The sequence below is a fragment of the Bos mutus genome, chromosome 5 (genome assembly GCF_027580195.1).
Source record: "Bos mutus isolate GX-2022 chromosome 5, NWIPB_WYAK_1.1, whole genome shotgun sequence".
NCBI classification, from domain to species: Eukaryota; Metazoa; Chordata; class Mammalia; order Artiodactyla; family Bovidae; genus Bos; species Bos mutus.
This window is the reverse complement of record NC_091621.1, coordinates 72,910,021-72,927,898: the sequence shown is the minus strand read 5'-3', so window position 1 is coordinate 72,927,898 and position 17,878 is coordinate 72,910,021. Positions and strand designations below refer to the sequence as shown.

At 38.4% G+C, this 17,878-nt stretch overlaps 1 protein-coding gene across 1 annotated transcript; it reads right to left on the bottom strand.

Moving 5' to 3' along the window:
• Window positions 1-4,348: 4,348 nt before the first annotated feature.
• Window positions 4,349-5,287, bottom strand: LOC102271724 (olfactory receptor 6C2). The gene has a single exon (XM_005899014.1). The coding sequence runs from the start codon at window positions 5,285-5,287 to the stop codon at window positions 4,349-4,351; it is 939 nt and encodes a 312-aa protein (XP_005899076.1).
• Between the last annotated feature and the right edge of the window lie 12,591 nt (window positions 5,288-17,878).

Below are 17,878 nucleotides of genomic sequence, written 5' to 3'. Positions count from 1 at the left end.
TCAAGACAGTATGGTACTGGCACAAAGACAGACATATAGATCAATGGAACAAAATAGAAAGCCCAGAGATAAACCCACGCACCTATGGACGCCTTATCTTTGACAAAGGAGGCAAGAATATACAACGGCTTAAAGACAATCTCTTTAACAAGTGGTGCTGGGAAAACTGGTCAACCACTTGTAAAAGAATGAAACTAGAACGCTTTCTAACACCATACACAAAAATAAACTCAAAATGGATTAAAGATCTAAACATAAGACCAAAAACTATAAAACTCTTAGAGGAGAACATAGGCAAACACTCTCTGACATACATCACAGCAGGATCCTCTGTGACCCACCTCCAAGAATATTGGAAATAAGAGCAAAAATAAACAAATGGGACCTAATTAAACTTAAAAGCTTCTGCACAACAAAGGAAACTATAAGCAAGGTGAAAAGACAGCCTTCAGAATGGGAGAAAATAATAGCAAATGAAGCAACTGACATACAACTAATCTCAAAAAATACACAAGCAGTTTCATCCACCTCAGAAACATGTAAAATATCATGTATGAAACGAGATGCCAGTCCAGGTTCAATGCACGATACTGGATGCTTGGGGCTGGTGCACTGGGACGACCCAGAGGGATGGTGTGGGGAGGGAGGAGGGAGGGGGGGTTCAGGATGGGGAACACATGTATACCCGTGGTGGATTCATTTTGATGTTTGGCAGAACTAATACAATTATGTAAAGTTTGAGAATAGAATAAAATTAATTAAAAAAAAATACACAAGCAACTCGTACAGCTCAATTCCAGAAAAAATAAATGACCCAATCAAAAAATGGGCCAAAGAACTAAATAGACATTTCTCCAAAGAAGACATACAGATGGCTAACAAACACATGAAAAGATGCTCAACATCACTCATTATCCGAGAAATGCAAATCAAAACCACAATGAGGTACCATTTCATGCCAGTCAGAATTGCTGCGATCCAAAAGTCTACAAGCAATAAATGCTGAAGAGGATGTGGAGAAAAGGGAACACTCTTACTGTTGGTGGGAATGCAAACTAGTACAGCCACTATGGAGAGCAGTGTGGAGATTCCTTAAAAAATTGGATATAGAACTGCCATATGACCTAGCAATTCCACTGCTGGGCATACACACTGAGGAAACCAGAAGGGAAAGAGACACGTGTACCCCAATGTTGATCGCAGCACAGTTTATAATAGCCAGGGCATGGAAGCAACCTAGATGTCCATCAGCAGATGAATGGATAAGAAAGCTGTGGTACATATACACAATGTAGTATTACTCAGCCATTAAAAACAATACATTTGAATCAGTTCTAATGAGGTGGATGAAACTGGAGCCGATTATACAGAGTGAAGTAAGCCAGAAAGAAAAACACCAACACAGTATACTAACGCATATATATGGAATTTAGAAAGATGGTAATGACAACCCTGTATGTGAGACAGCAAAAGAGACACTGATGTATAGAACAGTTTTTTGGATTCTGTGGGAGAGGGGGGGAGTTATTTGGGAGAATGGCATTAAAATATGTATAATATCATATGTGAAACGAATCACCAGTCCAGGTTCTAAGCAGAATACAGGAAGCTTGGGGCTGGTGCACTGGGATGACCCAGAGGGATGGTATGGGGAGGGAGTTGGGAGGGGGGTTCAGGATTGGGAACACGTGTACACCTGTGGCACATGCATGTTGATGTATGGCAAAACCAATACAATATTGTAAAGTAAAATGATAATAATAATAATAAAAAATTTAAAAAAAGGAAGAATACAAAAATAAAATAGTTTCCTTGAAATTACACTTCTATTATACTGGAAGGGCTGTGCCATATAGTGGAATAGCCATATATATTGGAGGTTAATGCTACTGGGTGCAAATAATATTCTCCACTAATTACTAGCAATACATAGCTTTCCTAGATCTATTCAAACATATTTTGTAGAAAAACACATGTAAATAAAAATTAAACTTTAAAAAAAATAAAGATGGTTGCCAGTGAAGGAATGGGAATGAGAAATGGACCTACAAGAGAAAAATTAAAAAAAAAAAAAGGGAATGGAAATACCTAAAGATAATTATTATACAGAAAGGCCCAAGAGAAATGACTTTCAACTGTTTACACAGAAGAAAGAAATGGGAGTCATTAAACTTCAGTTTTGCCATTCGTCAAAAATTTACCTAGGAGACATGGTTTGAGAATTAGCAAACACATCTTATGTGAAAAAGTTTATTACTCTCATTGTCTGACTAGCATTGCTTTCAGTGAATAATGTGAAATGATTTTAAAATTAAAAGATATTGTGGAACACTGTGTTATGAATAACTTTTTTTATTTCACAAAATTACACTCATTCTCTCTTTATGATTCTTATTCAAAGTTAGAATTTGTATAGATGTTGTCTCTCTGAAAGTTTAGTCCTTCATGTTTTATATAGGATTTATTCAACTAATATTTCTTTAAAAAACAATACTGATCATATTGGTCTTCACAGGGATTCATATGCACACTAAATAATAGTTATACTTGAGACAAAATAGATTGGAAATTCATGACATTTAGCAGAAGCATAGTGTCTGTGGAAATTAGATAGCAAAGATGGCTTGCTCTCTCTGTATCTGCACCCTCTGCAGTGTGTGTCCCAGCTCCTTCATGCACAAGTGATTCTGTATTTCTCCCTTGAATGTTGCTTGGTCCTGTGACTTTCTTGACTAACAGAATGTGTGATGTAGAAGGGATATGTGCCTAGGACTCCAGAGGCCTTGTCTGCTTCTACTCTCTCCCTGGAGCCTCAAGATCTTACCATGTGAACATTTGTTAGCTGGAAGATAAAGCATCATCTGGAAGAGGGTTCATTTATCTTAGTAAGGAGTCATTCAACTTCTAATATTGTGAGTGAGGCTCTACCTGACAACAAGACCTAGTCATCCTTAGTGACATTCATATAAAGAAACCCTGTGCTGAAGATCTCTTGTTCAGACACATGGTTCATAGAACAGATGGTTGTTGCCCTTGATGTGCTGACTGATATTGGAACATTTCTGTGTGTAGTTCTGTCATATATATACATCATCAAGACCATCATAAAGTTCCCTTCTGCCCAGCAAAAGATGAAGGCCTGTTCTACCTGTTCTTCTCACATGAGATATCAGATCAGATCAGTCGCTCAGTCATGTCCAACTCTTTGCGACCCCATGAACTGCAGCACGCCAGGCCTCCCTGTCCATCACCAACTCCCGGAGTTCACTGAGACTCAGGTCCATCGAGTCAGTGATGCCATCCAGCCATCTCATCCTCTGTCGTCCCCTTCTCCTCCCGCCTCCAATCCCTCCCAGCATCAGACTCTTTTCCAATGAGTCAACTCTTCGCATGAGGTGGCCAAAGTACTGGAGTTTCAGCTTTAGCATCATTCCTTCCAAAGAAATCCCAGGGCTGATCTCCTTCAGAATGCACTGGTTGGATCTCCTTGCAGTCCAAGAGACTCTCAAGAGTCTTCTCCAACACCACAGTTCAAAAGCATCAATTATTTGGCGCTCAGCCTTCTTCGCAGTCCAACTCTCACATCCATACATGACCACAGGAAAAACCGTAGCCTTGACTAGATGAACCTTTGTTGGCAAAGTAATGTCTCTGCTTTTGAATATGCTATCTAGGTTGGTCATAACTTTCCTTTCAAGGAGTAAGCGTCTTTTAATTTCATGGCTGCAGTCACCATCTGTAGTGATTTTGGAGCCCAGAAAAATAAAGTCTGACAGTGTTTCCACTGTTTCCCCATCTATTTCCCATGAAGTGGTGGGACCAGATGCCATGATCTTCATTTTCTGAATGTTGAGTTTTAAGCCAACTTTTTCACTCTCCACTTTCACTTTCATCAAGAAGCTTTTGAGTTCCTCTTCACTTTCTGCTTTTTGGATGTTTACATTTAAAGCAAGACAATGGATACTATGATTCCATTAATATTCCCATCAGTTCAAGAATTCAATTTTTTTTCCACACAAGATTTAATAGTTATTTTATTGATCGTAGCCAGACTAGAGTTTAGGCAAATCCCTTCTCCTAGAAATCTAATTTCATATTCTTTTGATATGAGATGTCATCTTGCAGACAGTTTATTTTCAACAGGAGTTGAAATGGTTTATTTCAACTGTTTATTTCAACAGGCATTGAAAAGATGGTTTTGGATCAGAGATTAAATAATAACAGTGGTATAAGAAAGTTAATATAAACAGACAACAGACCAGGGTACATAAGTTAAGTAATGAGATTATGACATTAAGGACAAATGCTCTTTTTAAATTCATATTTTATGCTTAATTTCAACATTCTTTCACTTCTTTGAAATCATTGAAATTCTTTTGATTAAGTCAGTAAAAGCTTCTTTCACTTGCTTGTTCCTCAGGCTATATATAAAGGGGTTTAACATGGGGGCAACTGAAGTAGTAAGTAGTAACACACCCTTATTAATTGCCACTTCATCTTTTGCTGAAGGTTTGATGTAGATAAAGATACAACTGCCATAGGTGATAGAAACCACAATCATGTGAGAAGAACAGGTAGAAAAGGCCTTCATCTTTTGCTGGGCAGAAGGGAACTTTATGATGGTCTTGATGATGTATATATATGACAGAACTACACACAGAAATGTCCCAATATCAGTCAGCACAGCAAGGGCAACAACCATCTGTTCTATGAACCATGTGTCTGAACAAGAGATCTTCAGCATAGGAGAGGCATCACAGAGAAAATGATCAATGACATGATAGTCACAGAATTCCAGATTTAAGCCCAGGCAAAGTGGTGGAAATATAACCAGCCCACCTGCTATCCAACAGCAAATAACAAGTCTTCCACAGATTCTACTGTTCATGATGGTTGCATAATGTAAAGGTTTACAAATGGCCACATAGCGGTCATAGGACATGATGGCCAGGAGAAAAAATTCTGTTGCTGCAAAAAGGAAGATGAAAAATAGTTGACTGACACAGGCATTATAGGAAATAGTTTTGTCCCCAGTTGATAAGCTGTATAAGAATCTGGGAATGCAGACTGAGGTGAATAAGGTTTCTAAAAAGGAGAAGTGTTTGAGGAAAAAGTACATGGCAGTTTTAAGGCCAGAGTCTAGTAAAGTGAGTATAATGATGGTCAGATTCCCAGTTACACTTAATAAGTAGGAGACAAGCAGAAATATAAAAATCAGAACCTGCATTGGAGGGTCATCTGTCAGTCCCAGGAGTATGAATGTAGGTAATGATGTATGGTTTCTCATTGCTGACTTGTACTTCTTCTTAAGCTCCTCACAAAGTCAAGTGACATTGGACTGTGTTCTCAGTCCAGTGTATGAAATTAACTTGTATGAAATTAAGAGCCCGTGGACATTGGGTAAAAAAGAAAATCCAATCAATTCAATGAATATTCATTTTATTCTTTTAGTTGACAATGACTGACCATAACTCTGGGATTATCAGGTCTTTCAATGTGTGTTATAAGTCTCCTCACTATCATGGTTTTCTGAAATAAGATGGTTCTACTGTCCATATTTTTAGATCTCCTTGCACGCTCTTGAATGTCTATTTTTCAATTCACCTAAACTCTGTCTTCTACTGCCTGAAATGTATTTAGTTATAGAAATAGAAAGGATCATCTATGTGACATGATTTTTTTGTTTATTATAGTGTTATTTTTCTCCTATTGATTCTTTACTACTCCCATGTGAATGAACTCATAAGCTGCTTAAAATTTTGGTTCCTGTTAAATGTAAATAAATGGCTGAGTTTAACATTTTATACAGAGTCTATATGCCACATGTGCAGTACTTGAATGTTTTCTGTTACTGCAATGACCAAATAAATTATTTCATTTTATATATTTTACTTTTGGTATCAGAATTGTCATCCAAATAACACTGATACTTTTCCATTTTGCTATTTATCTTTAAGTTTCTATATCAATACCCAATTTTCCCTCCATTGTAACTCTGGTAGAAAGAATTTTTAATGAGTACTACATAAACAATTAGTCATATACATATACAGTCAACAAAAACAAGACCGGGAGCTGACTGTGGCTTAGATCATGAAGTCCTTATTGCCATGAAAGTGATAGTGAAGTGAAAGTGAAGTCGCTCAGTTGTGTCCGACTCTTTGCGACCCCATGGACTGTAGCCTACCAGGCTCCTCTGTCCATGGGATCTTCCAAGGCAAAAGTACTGGAGTAGATTGCCATTTCCTTCTCCAGGGGATCTTCCTGACCCAGGGATTGAACCCGGGTCTCCCACAATGTAGACAAAGGCTTTAACATCTGAGCCATCAGGGAAGTCCTTCTTATTGCCATATTCAGACTTAAATTGAAGAAAGTGGGGAAAACCACTAGACCATTCAGGTATGACCAAAATCAAATCCCTTATGACTATACAGTGGAAGTGAGAAATAGATTTAAGGAACTAGATCTGATAGACAGAATGCCTGATGAACTATGGATGGAGGTTCATGACATTGTACAGGAGACAGGGATCAACATCATCCCCAAGAAAAAGAAATGTAAAAAAGGAAAATAGCTGTCTGAGGAGGCCTTACAAATAGCTGTGATAAGAAGAGAATCAAAAAGCAAAGGAGAAAAGGAAAGATATATCCATTTGAATACAGAGTTCCAAAGAATAGCAAGGAGAGATAAAAAAAAGCCTTTCTTAGTGATCAGTGCAAAGAAATAGAGGAAAACAATAGAACGGGAAAGACTAGAGATCTCTTCAAAAAATTAGAGATACCAAGGCGACATTTCATGCAAAGATGGACACAATAAAGGACAGAAATGGTATGGACCTAACAGAAGCAGAAGATATTAAGAAGAGGTGGCAAGAATACACAGAAGAACTGTACAAAAAAGATCTTCATGACCCAGATAATCATGATGGTGCGATCACTCACCTAGAGCCAGACATCCTGGAATGTGAAGTCAAGTGGGCCTTAGAAAGCATCACTAAAAACAAAGCTAGTGGAGGTGATGGAATTCCAGTTGAGCTATTTCAAATCCTGATAGATGATGCTGTGAAAGAGCTGCACTCATTATGCCAGCAAATTTGGAAAACTCAGCAGTGGCCACAGGACTGGAAAAAGTCAGTTTTCGTTTCAATCCCAAAGAAAGGCGATGCCAAAAAAATGCTCAAACTACCACACAATTGCACTCATCTCACATGCTAGTAAAGTAATGCTCAAAATTCTCCAAGCCAGGCTTCAGCAATACACGAACTGTGAACTTCCTGATGTTCAAGCTGGTTTTAGAAAAGGCAGAGGCACAAGATATCAAAATGCCAACATCTGCTGGATTGTCAAAAAAACAAGAGAGTTCCAGAAAAACATCTATTTCTGCTTTATTGACTATACCAAAGCCTTTGACTGTGTGGAACACAATAAACTGTGGACAATTTTGAAGGAGATGGGAATACTAGACCACTCGACCTGCCTCCTGAGAAATCTGTATGCAGGTCAGGAAGCAACAGCTAGAACTGGACATGGAACAACAGACTGTTTCCAAATAGGAAAAGGAGTACTTCAAGGATGTATATTTTCACCCTGCTTATTTAACTTATATGAAGAGTACATCATGGGAAACGCAGGGCTGGATGAAGGACAAGCTGGAATCAAGATTGCTGGGAAAAGTATCAATAACCTCAGATATGCAGATGACACCACCGTTATGCCAGAAAGCAAAGAAGAACTAAAGAGACTCTTGATGAAAGTGAAAGAGAAGTGAAAAAGTTGGCTTAAAGCTCAACATTCAGAAAACGAAGATCATGGCATCTGGTCCCATCACTTCATGGGAAATAGATGGGGAAACAGTGGAAACAGTATCAGACTTTATTTTTTGGGGGCTCCAAAATCAATGCAGATGGTGATTGCAGTCATGAAATTAAAAGATGCTTTCTCCTTGGAAGGAAAGTTATAACCAACCTAGATAGCATATTCAAAAGCAGAGACATTACTCTGCCAACAAAGGTCAGTCTAGTCAAGGCTATGATTTTTCCAGTGGTCATGTATGGATGTGAGAGTTGCATAATCTCACATATGAAGAAAGCTATAAAGAAAGCTGAACGCTGAAGAATTGATGCTTTTGAACTGTGGTTTTGGAGAAGACTCTTGAGAGTCCCTTGGACTGCAAGGAGATCCAATCAGTCCATCCTAAAGGAGATCAGGCCTGGGTGTTCATTGGAAGGACTGATGTTGAAGCTGAAACTGCAATACTTTGGCCAACTAATGCGAAGAGTTGACTCATTTGAAAAAACCCTGATGTTGGGAAAGAATGAGGGCAGGAGGAGAAGGGGGTGACAGAGGATAAGATGGTTGGATGGCATCACTGACTCAGTGGACATGGGTTTGGGTAGACTCCGGGATTTGGTGATGAACAGAGAGGCCTGGCGAGCTGCGGTTCCTGGGGTCACAAAGAATCGGACCTGACTGAGTGATTGAACTGAACATAAACAAGTTACCTGCTGCTGTATGGTGTTAAAAAATTATTATAAGCAACTGAACAAACCCATCCTGAGGAATTTAACCTCAATTGTTTGTACTTTCATGGTCACGAAGGACAAGGGGAGACAGGATGAGACACGAGTTGGAGACCAAGGACAAATGACAATTCCTTTTCAATTATTTAACTTGAATTGGATCCTGCAACAGAGAAATGACATTAGAGGAAAAACTAGGAAACTCTGAATAAAATCTGTATTTAATTTATTTTAATTTTACTTAATTATCTTTTTCAGTGAATCTTTGTCTCTTCTGGGACTATCTCCTCTCTGTGCCTCTGTGGACTTGCCTACCACAGTGGGTCACCTGATGCTCCATGCGAGCTGAGGCCATGGGCACTGGGAACTCTTGGCAGGAGACGGTGTGCTGCTCTGTCACTGACTCGCTGGTGCGGGATGCACAGAGAGTGCACACAGACTCATGACAGTGATGGAGGAGGCGCCCTCACTGCCTGCCTGGCCTGGCCGTGACCGAGACCCATCCTTAAATCTGTATTTTAGTTATTAGTATTTTCCCACAGTATAAATTCTTTAGTGGTAATAATTATGCTGTGATTATGCAGGATGCTTCCAATAGGGAGAGCTGGGTGAAGGATATCTGGGAACTGGCTCCACTATTTTGTCAACACTTTTCTAAGTACAAAAGTTTTTCATAATTACAAAATTTACCAAATAGAAATAAAAAAGAAAACTGAAAAGTGAACAGCAGTTGCAGAGCACTTTTTTTCTTTCTGGCAGTATGTTGGGGACAGTACTTCACATGCATCATTTGTCTGGTACAATATCTACCAATCCTTTGTGCTTCTTCAACAATATTTTTGTGGTGATGTTCATTTTATGCCATCTATGACTATATAGGATATCCATTGAAATTAATGTTTATAGTTAAATTACAGCTTAATGTTAATCATAAATGTGTGGATTGCATGGATTTTGTCTATACCTTATAAGGCAAAATTATAATATTGACTAATAGGACCTGAAGTGCTTGCAGTTTTTGACCCATTGATAACACACTCCTGTGATGAGGATGTTCATGTTTAGAAAGGAATGTTACCTATGAAGCAACTCTTCAGAGTGCTTCCACCAAAGAAGGACCTTTGCTTTCCACCATCCAAAATGACACCTCTCTACAAGTTTAAGTGAAGTCTGTTTCCTGATACAGCTCTGTTCATTACCAGCTTTCCACCCCTGCTTTTCCCTTCACTAAACTGATACTGAAACCTGCAAGTTTAGCAAGTTTTGGCTAGTGTACTTCCTACAAAAACGTTTCTTGAAACTTCATTGTGTAAATTCTCCGTTTCTCTTTTTCCCCTCTAGCCCACTATACTTCTCTGTTACAACTAAATATGTGAATGTAATTTTATTGAGACTGGGTTCTGTCTTGTTCATCGAGATTTCACAGCAGTGAAATCTCATTCAGCGTTTATTGAAAGCTCAATAAATACATTATTGTAAAATTCATAAATTTTTATGTACTCTTCTGACTCAGACCAAGGAGTGTGTTTTTTCATATAGTGAAATTTCCATTCTCTTTTATGATACATTCTTTAAGTATGTAATTCCACTTGAGGTTCCCCCCCCTTTTTTTTTCTAACAAGGGTTGATTGGATATTTTTATATTTTAGCTTGAGCTATAAATGATCTAAAAATGCACATACTTAATACACACCATATATAATCTCAGTTGTTGAATCTCTTTCATTTTAAAAATGAGGTCATTAAAATATAAAAATCATTCTTTGCTACTTGGCAGCATAATAAAAGACTTCTGTCCTATTTAGTCCTGGACTAAAAGAAAAAGCTATTCATAAATTTTTTGCTTTGACTAGAAAGTACTATATATTTGGCCTTCTCTCTGATAACTTACATAACAGCTAAGTCAAATATTTCCTATCCTTCAGTCATTGTCAGGATACCTTGTTACCTTCCTATGTTGCTGAATCAAAAGATAATATTTGGCTTAGAGGCTTCAATTAAATGGTTACTTGGAGTTTCACCTGGTTGTTTTAAAAAGTTCTTTTCTTATCACTAAGAAAGTTGGATATAAGCTCCTACTTGGTGCCTAGTCCCACAGTGCAGCCTAAACTAGGCTTCCATTACAAGGAAGTACTGGGCATGTTTTGCCTAAAAGTTAACCTCCTCACCTCAACACCAGGTTAAAGGTCATAAAGGGGCCACCAGAGCATTTCCGGTGGTGGGACAGGAATGAACTGTCTCTGCAGCCCAGGTACCTCCCCTCAGTCCTGTCAGCACAACTCCAGGTTATCTGACTCCGTACCAACCACCACAGTCAGCCTGTGTGTACTGAGGACAGAGACTAATCTTGTCTTCCAAAAATGCCACTATTTTCTTCTGCTACTCATAGTCAGCCTTTTAAACAACACCCTCATGAAATTAATTGGCACTGATATTGATACAGATATTAAAAAACTGGGTTTCCATTAATATGTCTAAGACTATTAGAGAATTTGGTCACCAACTGATGAAACATAAGCATACAAACCACTCAATGGGGATACAGTTCACATAATTTATACACAGTTTTTGTTTAAAATGAGGGTGAGTGTCCTTCTAAAATTCCCCTTCATTTAGATGAAATTCATCATATGATACATAAAAATAGCTAATCAATGACTCTCCTATAATTACTAGTCATATTGAAAAGCCACACTTCATAAGGGGTGGTTGAAACCTTTCATAAAATACTAAAATGACAAATCATATTGGTTATTTTTGTAGAAATACTTTCCTCAGAGGAAACTATTGTTCTAGTGTTCAGAAAAGGGAAAGAAAAGGATTTAAAAAAATACTTCTCTGATAGTTGTAACCTCAGATGTCCACTGAATCCGAAAGTTGCAAAGGGTGAAAAAAGTCATTGAGGAAGATCTTATGGTGGGGAGAGAGGCGGGGAGAGATGTGGGTGGTCTCTGACCATTCTTAGGAGCACAGACTCCTACTCACAGAGAGCTCTGAAGTTGGAGAGTTTTCACTAAGTCATCCTCCATCCACACAAGATGATTTTTTCAATAGAAAACCTACCTCCCAATGAGCTCTGGAAATCTACTCTGGAAGTGCAAAGCTAACAGTAGTTTAAATGGCTAGGTAGGGATCTCCTTCTGCTGTTGGGAAAGTTGATTTTCTGTTATTTCTGGCAGAGGGCATATTTCTAAACTGGCAGAATTTCTCTTTTAAAAAAATTGACCTAATCTTTAATTAAGTGAAACAAAGAAACATATCCTTGGTGGTCCTGTCTTAAACATTACTAATGAATCTCTTGTGTAATAGATTCTGGGGACTGGGCAGGAAACACAGACCTGGGCAAAATGTCCTCAGAGAGGTACCTGTAAATAACATTAGCATTGGAAGAGTCCAGGTATGCAATGATTAGTATCAGATTACAAGACAAAAGGCAGCCTTCTGTTATTTTATTTCAATATTATTCTAGGAATTTGTAAGATGATAAAGACAATTTTTTCCATTTGTTAATCCTGTAAAAATATGATTGGTGGTTAGCTTCAGTATAAGTAGAGAACAGCAACCCACTCCACTTTCTCATCTGGAAAATGCCATGGACAGAGGAGCCTGGTGGGCTACAGTCCATGGGGTCACGAAGAATCAGACATGACTGAGTGACTAACATTTTCATTTTCAAGTATTCCAATAATAATAATGAAAAAATCTTTTATCAAAAGAAAAGGAAATGTGATAACTTATTGTTGATAGTTTTAAAAATACTTCCCAGATCTTTATAATTCTTTTGTTTTTACATTTCATGGGACTTTTTGTTTTAAATTGAAGTAAAGTTGATTTACAATATTGTATTAATTTCTGCCTTATAGCAATTCAGTTTTACATACACATATATTCTTTTCTATTAGAGTTTATCACAGGAGATTGAGTATATTTCCTGCAATATACTGCAGGACCTTGTTGTTTATCCATTCTACATACACTAGTTTACACCTGCAAACCTCAAATTCCCACTCCATCTATCCTCCACTGTATCTTCTTTTGGCAGCTACTAGTCTGTTCTCCACCGACTCGATGGACGTGAGTTTGAGTGAACTCCAGGAGATGGTGATGGACAGGGAGGCCTGGAGTGCTGCGATTCATAGTGTGGCATAGCGTGGCAAAGAGTCGGACACGACTGAGCAACTGAACTGAACTGAATCTGTTCTCCGTGTCTGTGAGTCTGTTTCTGTTTTGTAGATGAGTTCATTTGTGACATAGTTTAGGTTCCACATATAAGTAATATCAAATGGTATTTGTCTTTTTCTGAGTTACTTCACTTAGTATATTAATTTCTAGTTGCATCCATGTTGCTGAAAATGGCATTATTTATTTTTATGGCTGAATAGTATTTCATTGTATATATGTACCACATCTTCTTTATCCATTCATTTTTGATGGACATTTAGGTTGTTTATCATGGTCCATTGTATTTCTTTACTTATTTATGGTATTATTCTATTTCATTAAAATTTTCAATACATATTTTTGGATATGTTTACATATACTTTATATTTATTCATCTTCATATATCTTATATTTAGTTTGCTTTATAAGCACATTTTTAATGATGCTTTCTCTATGATTTTATTCTAATATATCAATGTGTTATTTTCTTCAAATATCACTTTTATGAGTTCACTGAACATCTTAATATATAAATTTACATCATTCCCAATGTTTGGAACTACCCACTCCAGTATTCTGGCCTAGATAATTCCATGGGTCCATCTTTAATTATCAACATACAAAGATATCTAATATTTTTAATAACTAAATTTATATAACTTTAAACTTTCTTTATAATTAGTACCACTTAATACCTAGAGCCAGACATCCTGGAATGTGAAGTCAAGTGGGCCTTAGGAAGCATCATTATGAACAAAGCTAATGGAGGTGATGGAATTCCAGTTGAGCTCTTTCAAATCCTGAAAGATGATGCTGTGAAAGTACGGCCAGCAAATTTGGAAAACTCAGCAGTGGCCACAGGACTGGAAAAAGTCAGTTTTCATTCCAATCCCAAAGAAAGGCAATGCCAAAGAATGCTTAAACTACCACACAATTGTACTCATCTCACACGCTAATAAAGTAATGCTCAAAATTCTCCAAGCCGGGCTTCAGCAATATGTGAACCATGAACTTCCAGATGTTCAAGTTGGTTTTAGAAAAGGCAGAGGAACCAGAGATCAAATTGCCAACATCTGCTGGATCATGGAAAAAGCAAGAGAGTTCCAGAAAAACATCTATTTCTGCTTTATTGACTATGCCAAAGCCTTTGACTGTGTGGATCACAATAAACTGTGGAAAATTCTGAAAGAGATGGGAATACCAGACCACCTGACCTACCTCCTGAGAAATTTGTATGCAGGTCAGGAAGCAACAGTTAGAACTGGACATGGAACAACAGACTGGTTCATAATAGGAAAAGGAGTACATCAAGGCTGTATATTGTCACCCTGCTTATTTAACTTACATGCAGAGTACATCATGAGAAATGCTGGGCTGGAAGAAGCACAAGCTGGAATCAAGATTGCCGAGAGAAATATCAGTCACCTCAGATATGGAGATGACACCACCCTTATGGCAGAAAATGAAGAGGAACTAAAGAGCCTCTTGATGAAAGTGAAAGAGGAGAGTGAAAAAGTTGGCTTAAAACTCAACATTCAGAAAACGAAGATCATGGTATCACCTCATGGGAAATAGATAGGGAAACAGTGGAAACAGTGTCAGACTTTATTTTTTGGGGCTCCAAAATCACTGCAGATGTTAACTGCAGCCATGAAAGTAAAGGACACTTACTTTTGGAAGAAAAGTTATGACCAACCTAGATAGCATATTCAAAAGCAGAGACATTACATTGCCAACAAAGGTTTGTCTAGTCAAGGCTATGGTTTTTCCAGTGGTCATGTATGGATGTGAGAGTTGGACTGTGAAGCAAGCTGAGCGCCAAAGAATTGATGCTTTTGAACTGTGGTGTTGGAGAAGACTCTTGAGAGTCCCTTGGACTGCAAGGAGATCTAACCAGTCCATTCTGAAGGAGATCAGCCCTGGGATTTCTTTGGAAGGAATGATGCTAGAGCTGAAACTCCAGTACTTTGGCCACCTCATGCAAAGAGTTGACTCATTGGAAAAGACTCTGATGCTAGAGGGTTTGGGGGCAGGAGGAGAAGGGGACGACAGAGGATGAGATGGCTGGATGGCATCACTGACTCAATGGGCGTGTGTCTGAGTGAGCTCCGGGAATCGGTGATGGAAAGGGAGGCTTGGCGTGCTGTGATTCATGGGGTCGCAAAGAGTCAGACACAACTGAGCAACTGAACTGAACTGAGCTGAACTGAATAATTAGTAAGTTTAGAAACTTATTTATATTTCTTCTATTTATGATAAAAATTATTTCTCTAAATTTCCTATATAAATATTTTTGCACATATAACCACTTATACACATGACATTCTTAGTTTTAGGTAGAAACATTTTTTTCAATTTATGGCTTTGATATATTTTTTTTACTAGATGTGTTAAAAATATTTGTAATCTCAGTGTGGGAAAATAAATCATTAGAATGAATATGATTTGGTGGATAACCTTCATAGATGGTTTTAGAAAAAAAACTCAGCATTTTTCTTTGTACCAGAAAGAGTTCTTTCAACTACAGAAAAATAGATGATCAGTAGACAGTTCACTTCACAATTTTGTTTGCCTTAGTCTAAGAGGACATCTGTAGAGGGTCCTGGGAAGAATTTCCTCCAATTACAACTATAGGAATCAGAAAATAAATGAAAAACCAACTCCACTGCAGTAACGACAACCCTCTCCACTACTGAGAGGGTGAGAGAGACCTTAAGAAAAAAACTAGGGGTGTGCACATAGACACAATTCCAAATAAACTGGCCCAAACCTCATTGAATTCTCTTTCTTCTTTTGTACACTACAACACTATCACTTTTTTTTTAAAAACAATTTCTAAAACACACTTGTTAATTTATCCTGTCAACACTTATTGAGAACTTATTTTATATTCTGTACCCTATGTCTCTTCAGGTAATGGTGGCTTTATCCCAAAATGAAAGGCTACTTTTATGTGAATGCAGGGCAGACCACAACTTGTGATGACTCAGCCAAATAGCATTTGAGAGACACTGTCCAACTTCAGGGACAATGTCTTATATTTATGACACATGAAAGAATTTAGCCAAATGACTGGCATTTCATACAGGTGGCCTTCTCTAGAATTCAGTAGGCATAGGGCAAACACTCCTGTGGCTTGAGTATGAATTACACATATACACATTTGGGAGTTGTAAATAAGTTTGTTTTCTTTTTCCCCAGGGAAGATTGGGATGAGATTCAAGATTTATAGAATTTTTTGTGCTGAACAAAATTTTCTATTAAGTAGCAAAGCAATTGAGTTTCCCATTTGTTATAAAACACTGAAGTGGTTCTAACTTCAGTTGTTAGTGTGAGTTCTGGGCTTCCCTGGTGGCTAAGACAGTAAAGAATCCATTTGCAATGCAGGAGATCTGAGTTCAGTCTCAGGATCCTGTGGAGAAGGGAATCGCTACCCAGTCCAGTACTCTTGCCTGGAGAATCCCATGGACAGAGGAGCCTGGCAGGGTCACATGAAAGGCAGAAGTGACTAAACAACTAAGCACGCACACATAGGAGTTCCAGCTAGACGAAATAGACAGACTTTCCCAAATTCTCGTCTTTTCAAAGTCTACTTTGAAGTGAATTCACTGGCAAAAGGGAAGATATAGGGGGATGGACTAATTGGATTCTATTAGCTGGTCAAGTTTAAGAGTTACACCTGGAAGACATCTGGGAGGTGAAGAGATTAACATCTTCTGAGAAAACTGCCTCTCAATGCTGCTGCTGCTGCTAAGTCACTTCAGCCGTGTCCAACTCTGTGCGACCCCAGACAGCAGCCCACCAGGCTCCCCCATCCCTGGGATTCTCCAGGCAAGAACACTGGAGTGGGTTGCCATTTCCTTCTCCAGTGCATGAAACTGAAAAGTGTAAGTGAAGTTGCTCAGTCATGTCCAACCCTCAGTGACACCATGGACTGCAGCCTTCCAGGCTCCTCTGTCCATGGGATTTTCCAGGCAAGAGTCCTGGAGTGGGGTGCCATTGCCTTCTCCAGCCTCTCATTATTTCTTCCCAAATAATACAAAAATGGCAAAGTGAATTCTACACCAGAGGTGGACAAACATTTTCTGCAAAAGGTCAGATAGTAAACATTTTCACCTTTTTGGGCCCTAAAGGTGTCTTTTAAATACTCAACTCTGCCATAAAAGTAGACGTAGATATCATGCAAATAGTGAGATATACAATCTTTTTTTATAAGAACCAGTGTGGGTAGATTCTACTCTCAGGCCTTAAGTTTCTGTGTCTTGCTCCAGAATGTGGGCCTTACTCCTAAGTAGCTTTTCCAGTGTTCAGCTAGAATCCTATCATTGAGGAGACATTTATTCACAAGGGCTGTTTACTTTGGCTGGGCCAAAAGTCCAAGCCCAGTGACTGCTTCAGTTCAGTTCAGTTCAGTTCAGTTGCTCAGTCATGTCCGACTCTTTGCGACCCCATGAATTGCAGCACAGCCAGGCCTCCCTGTCCATCACCAACTTCAGGAGTTCACTCAAACCCACGTCCATTGAGTCGGTGATGCCATCCAGCCATCTCATCCTCTGTTGTCCCCTTCTCCTCCTGCCCCCAATCCCTCCAAGCATCAGTCTTTTCCAAAGAGTCAACTCTTGGCATGAGGTGGCCAAAGTACTGCTTAGCCTCTACTATCTCTGTCGAATGCTCAGCATTATCACTGGTGAACATGGATTAAACTTTTCCTACATGTGTTTAGTCAGTTGCTCAGCCAAGGACACAAGAGGAACTCGTGTCCAGATTTCAGTTCAATGCAGCCCTGACTGGAGGATACTAACCATTTCAGCTGACCTGATCTTGACAACTAAACTCAGAGAGACAGTCATGTTGAGCTTAGTCTCTGTCTCATAATGTGAACTGAACTAGTGCTAATTGTGGAGTCCATTTACATAATTTCCCTTTTATAGAGGGAAATTTGAGCTGCTTGTCAAAAATTTTCTCATATACTCGATTCAGTTTCATGATTATTTAAGAAAGAAAATATGGTTTCAAACTCCTTTTCTGACAGAGATGGAAGCAAAAGTACTAATTTTTGTTTTATTCTTTTTGTTTTTATGTGTGCATGTGTGTATGAGTGCTAACATGCTATTGTTATACAGGTGTGGTTTAAAAATTTCACCTGTTTCTTGAAGTAAACTCTCTTGTATATTTTGTGGATCATTTTTGTTTTCAGAT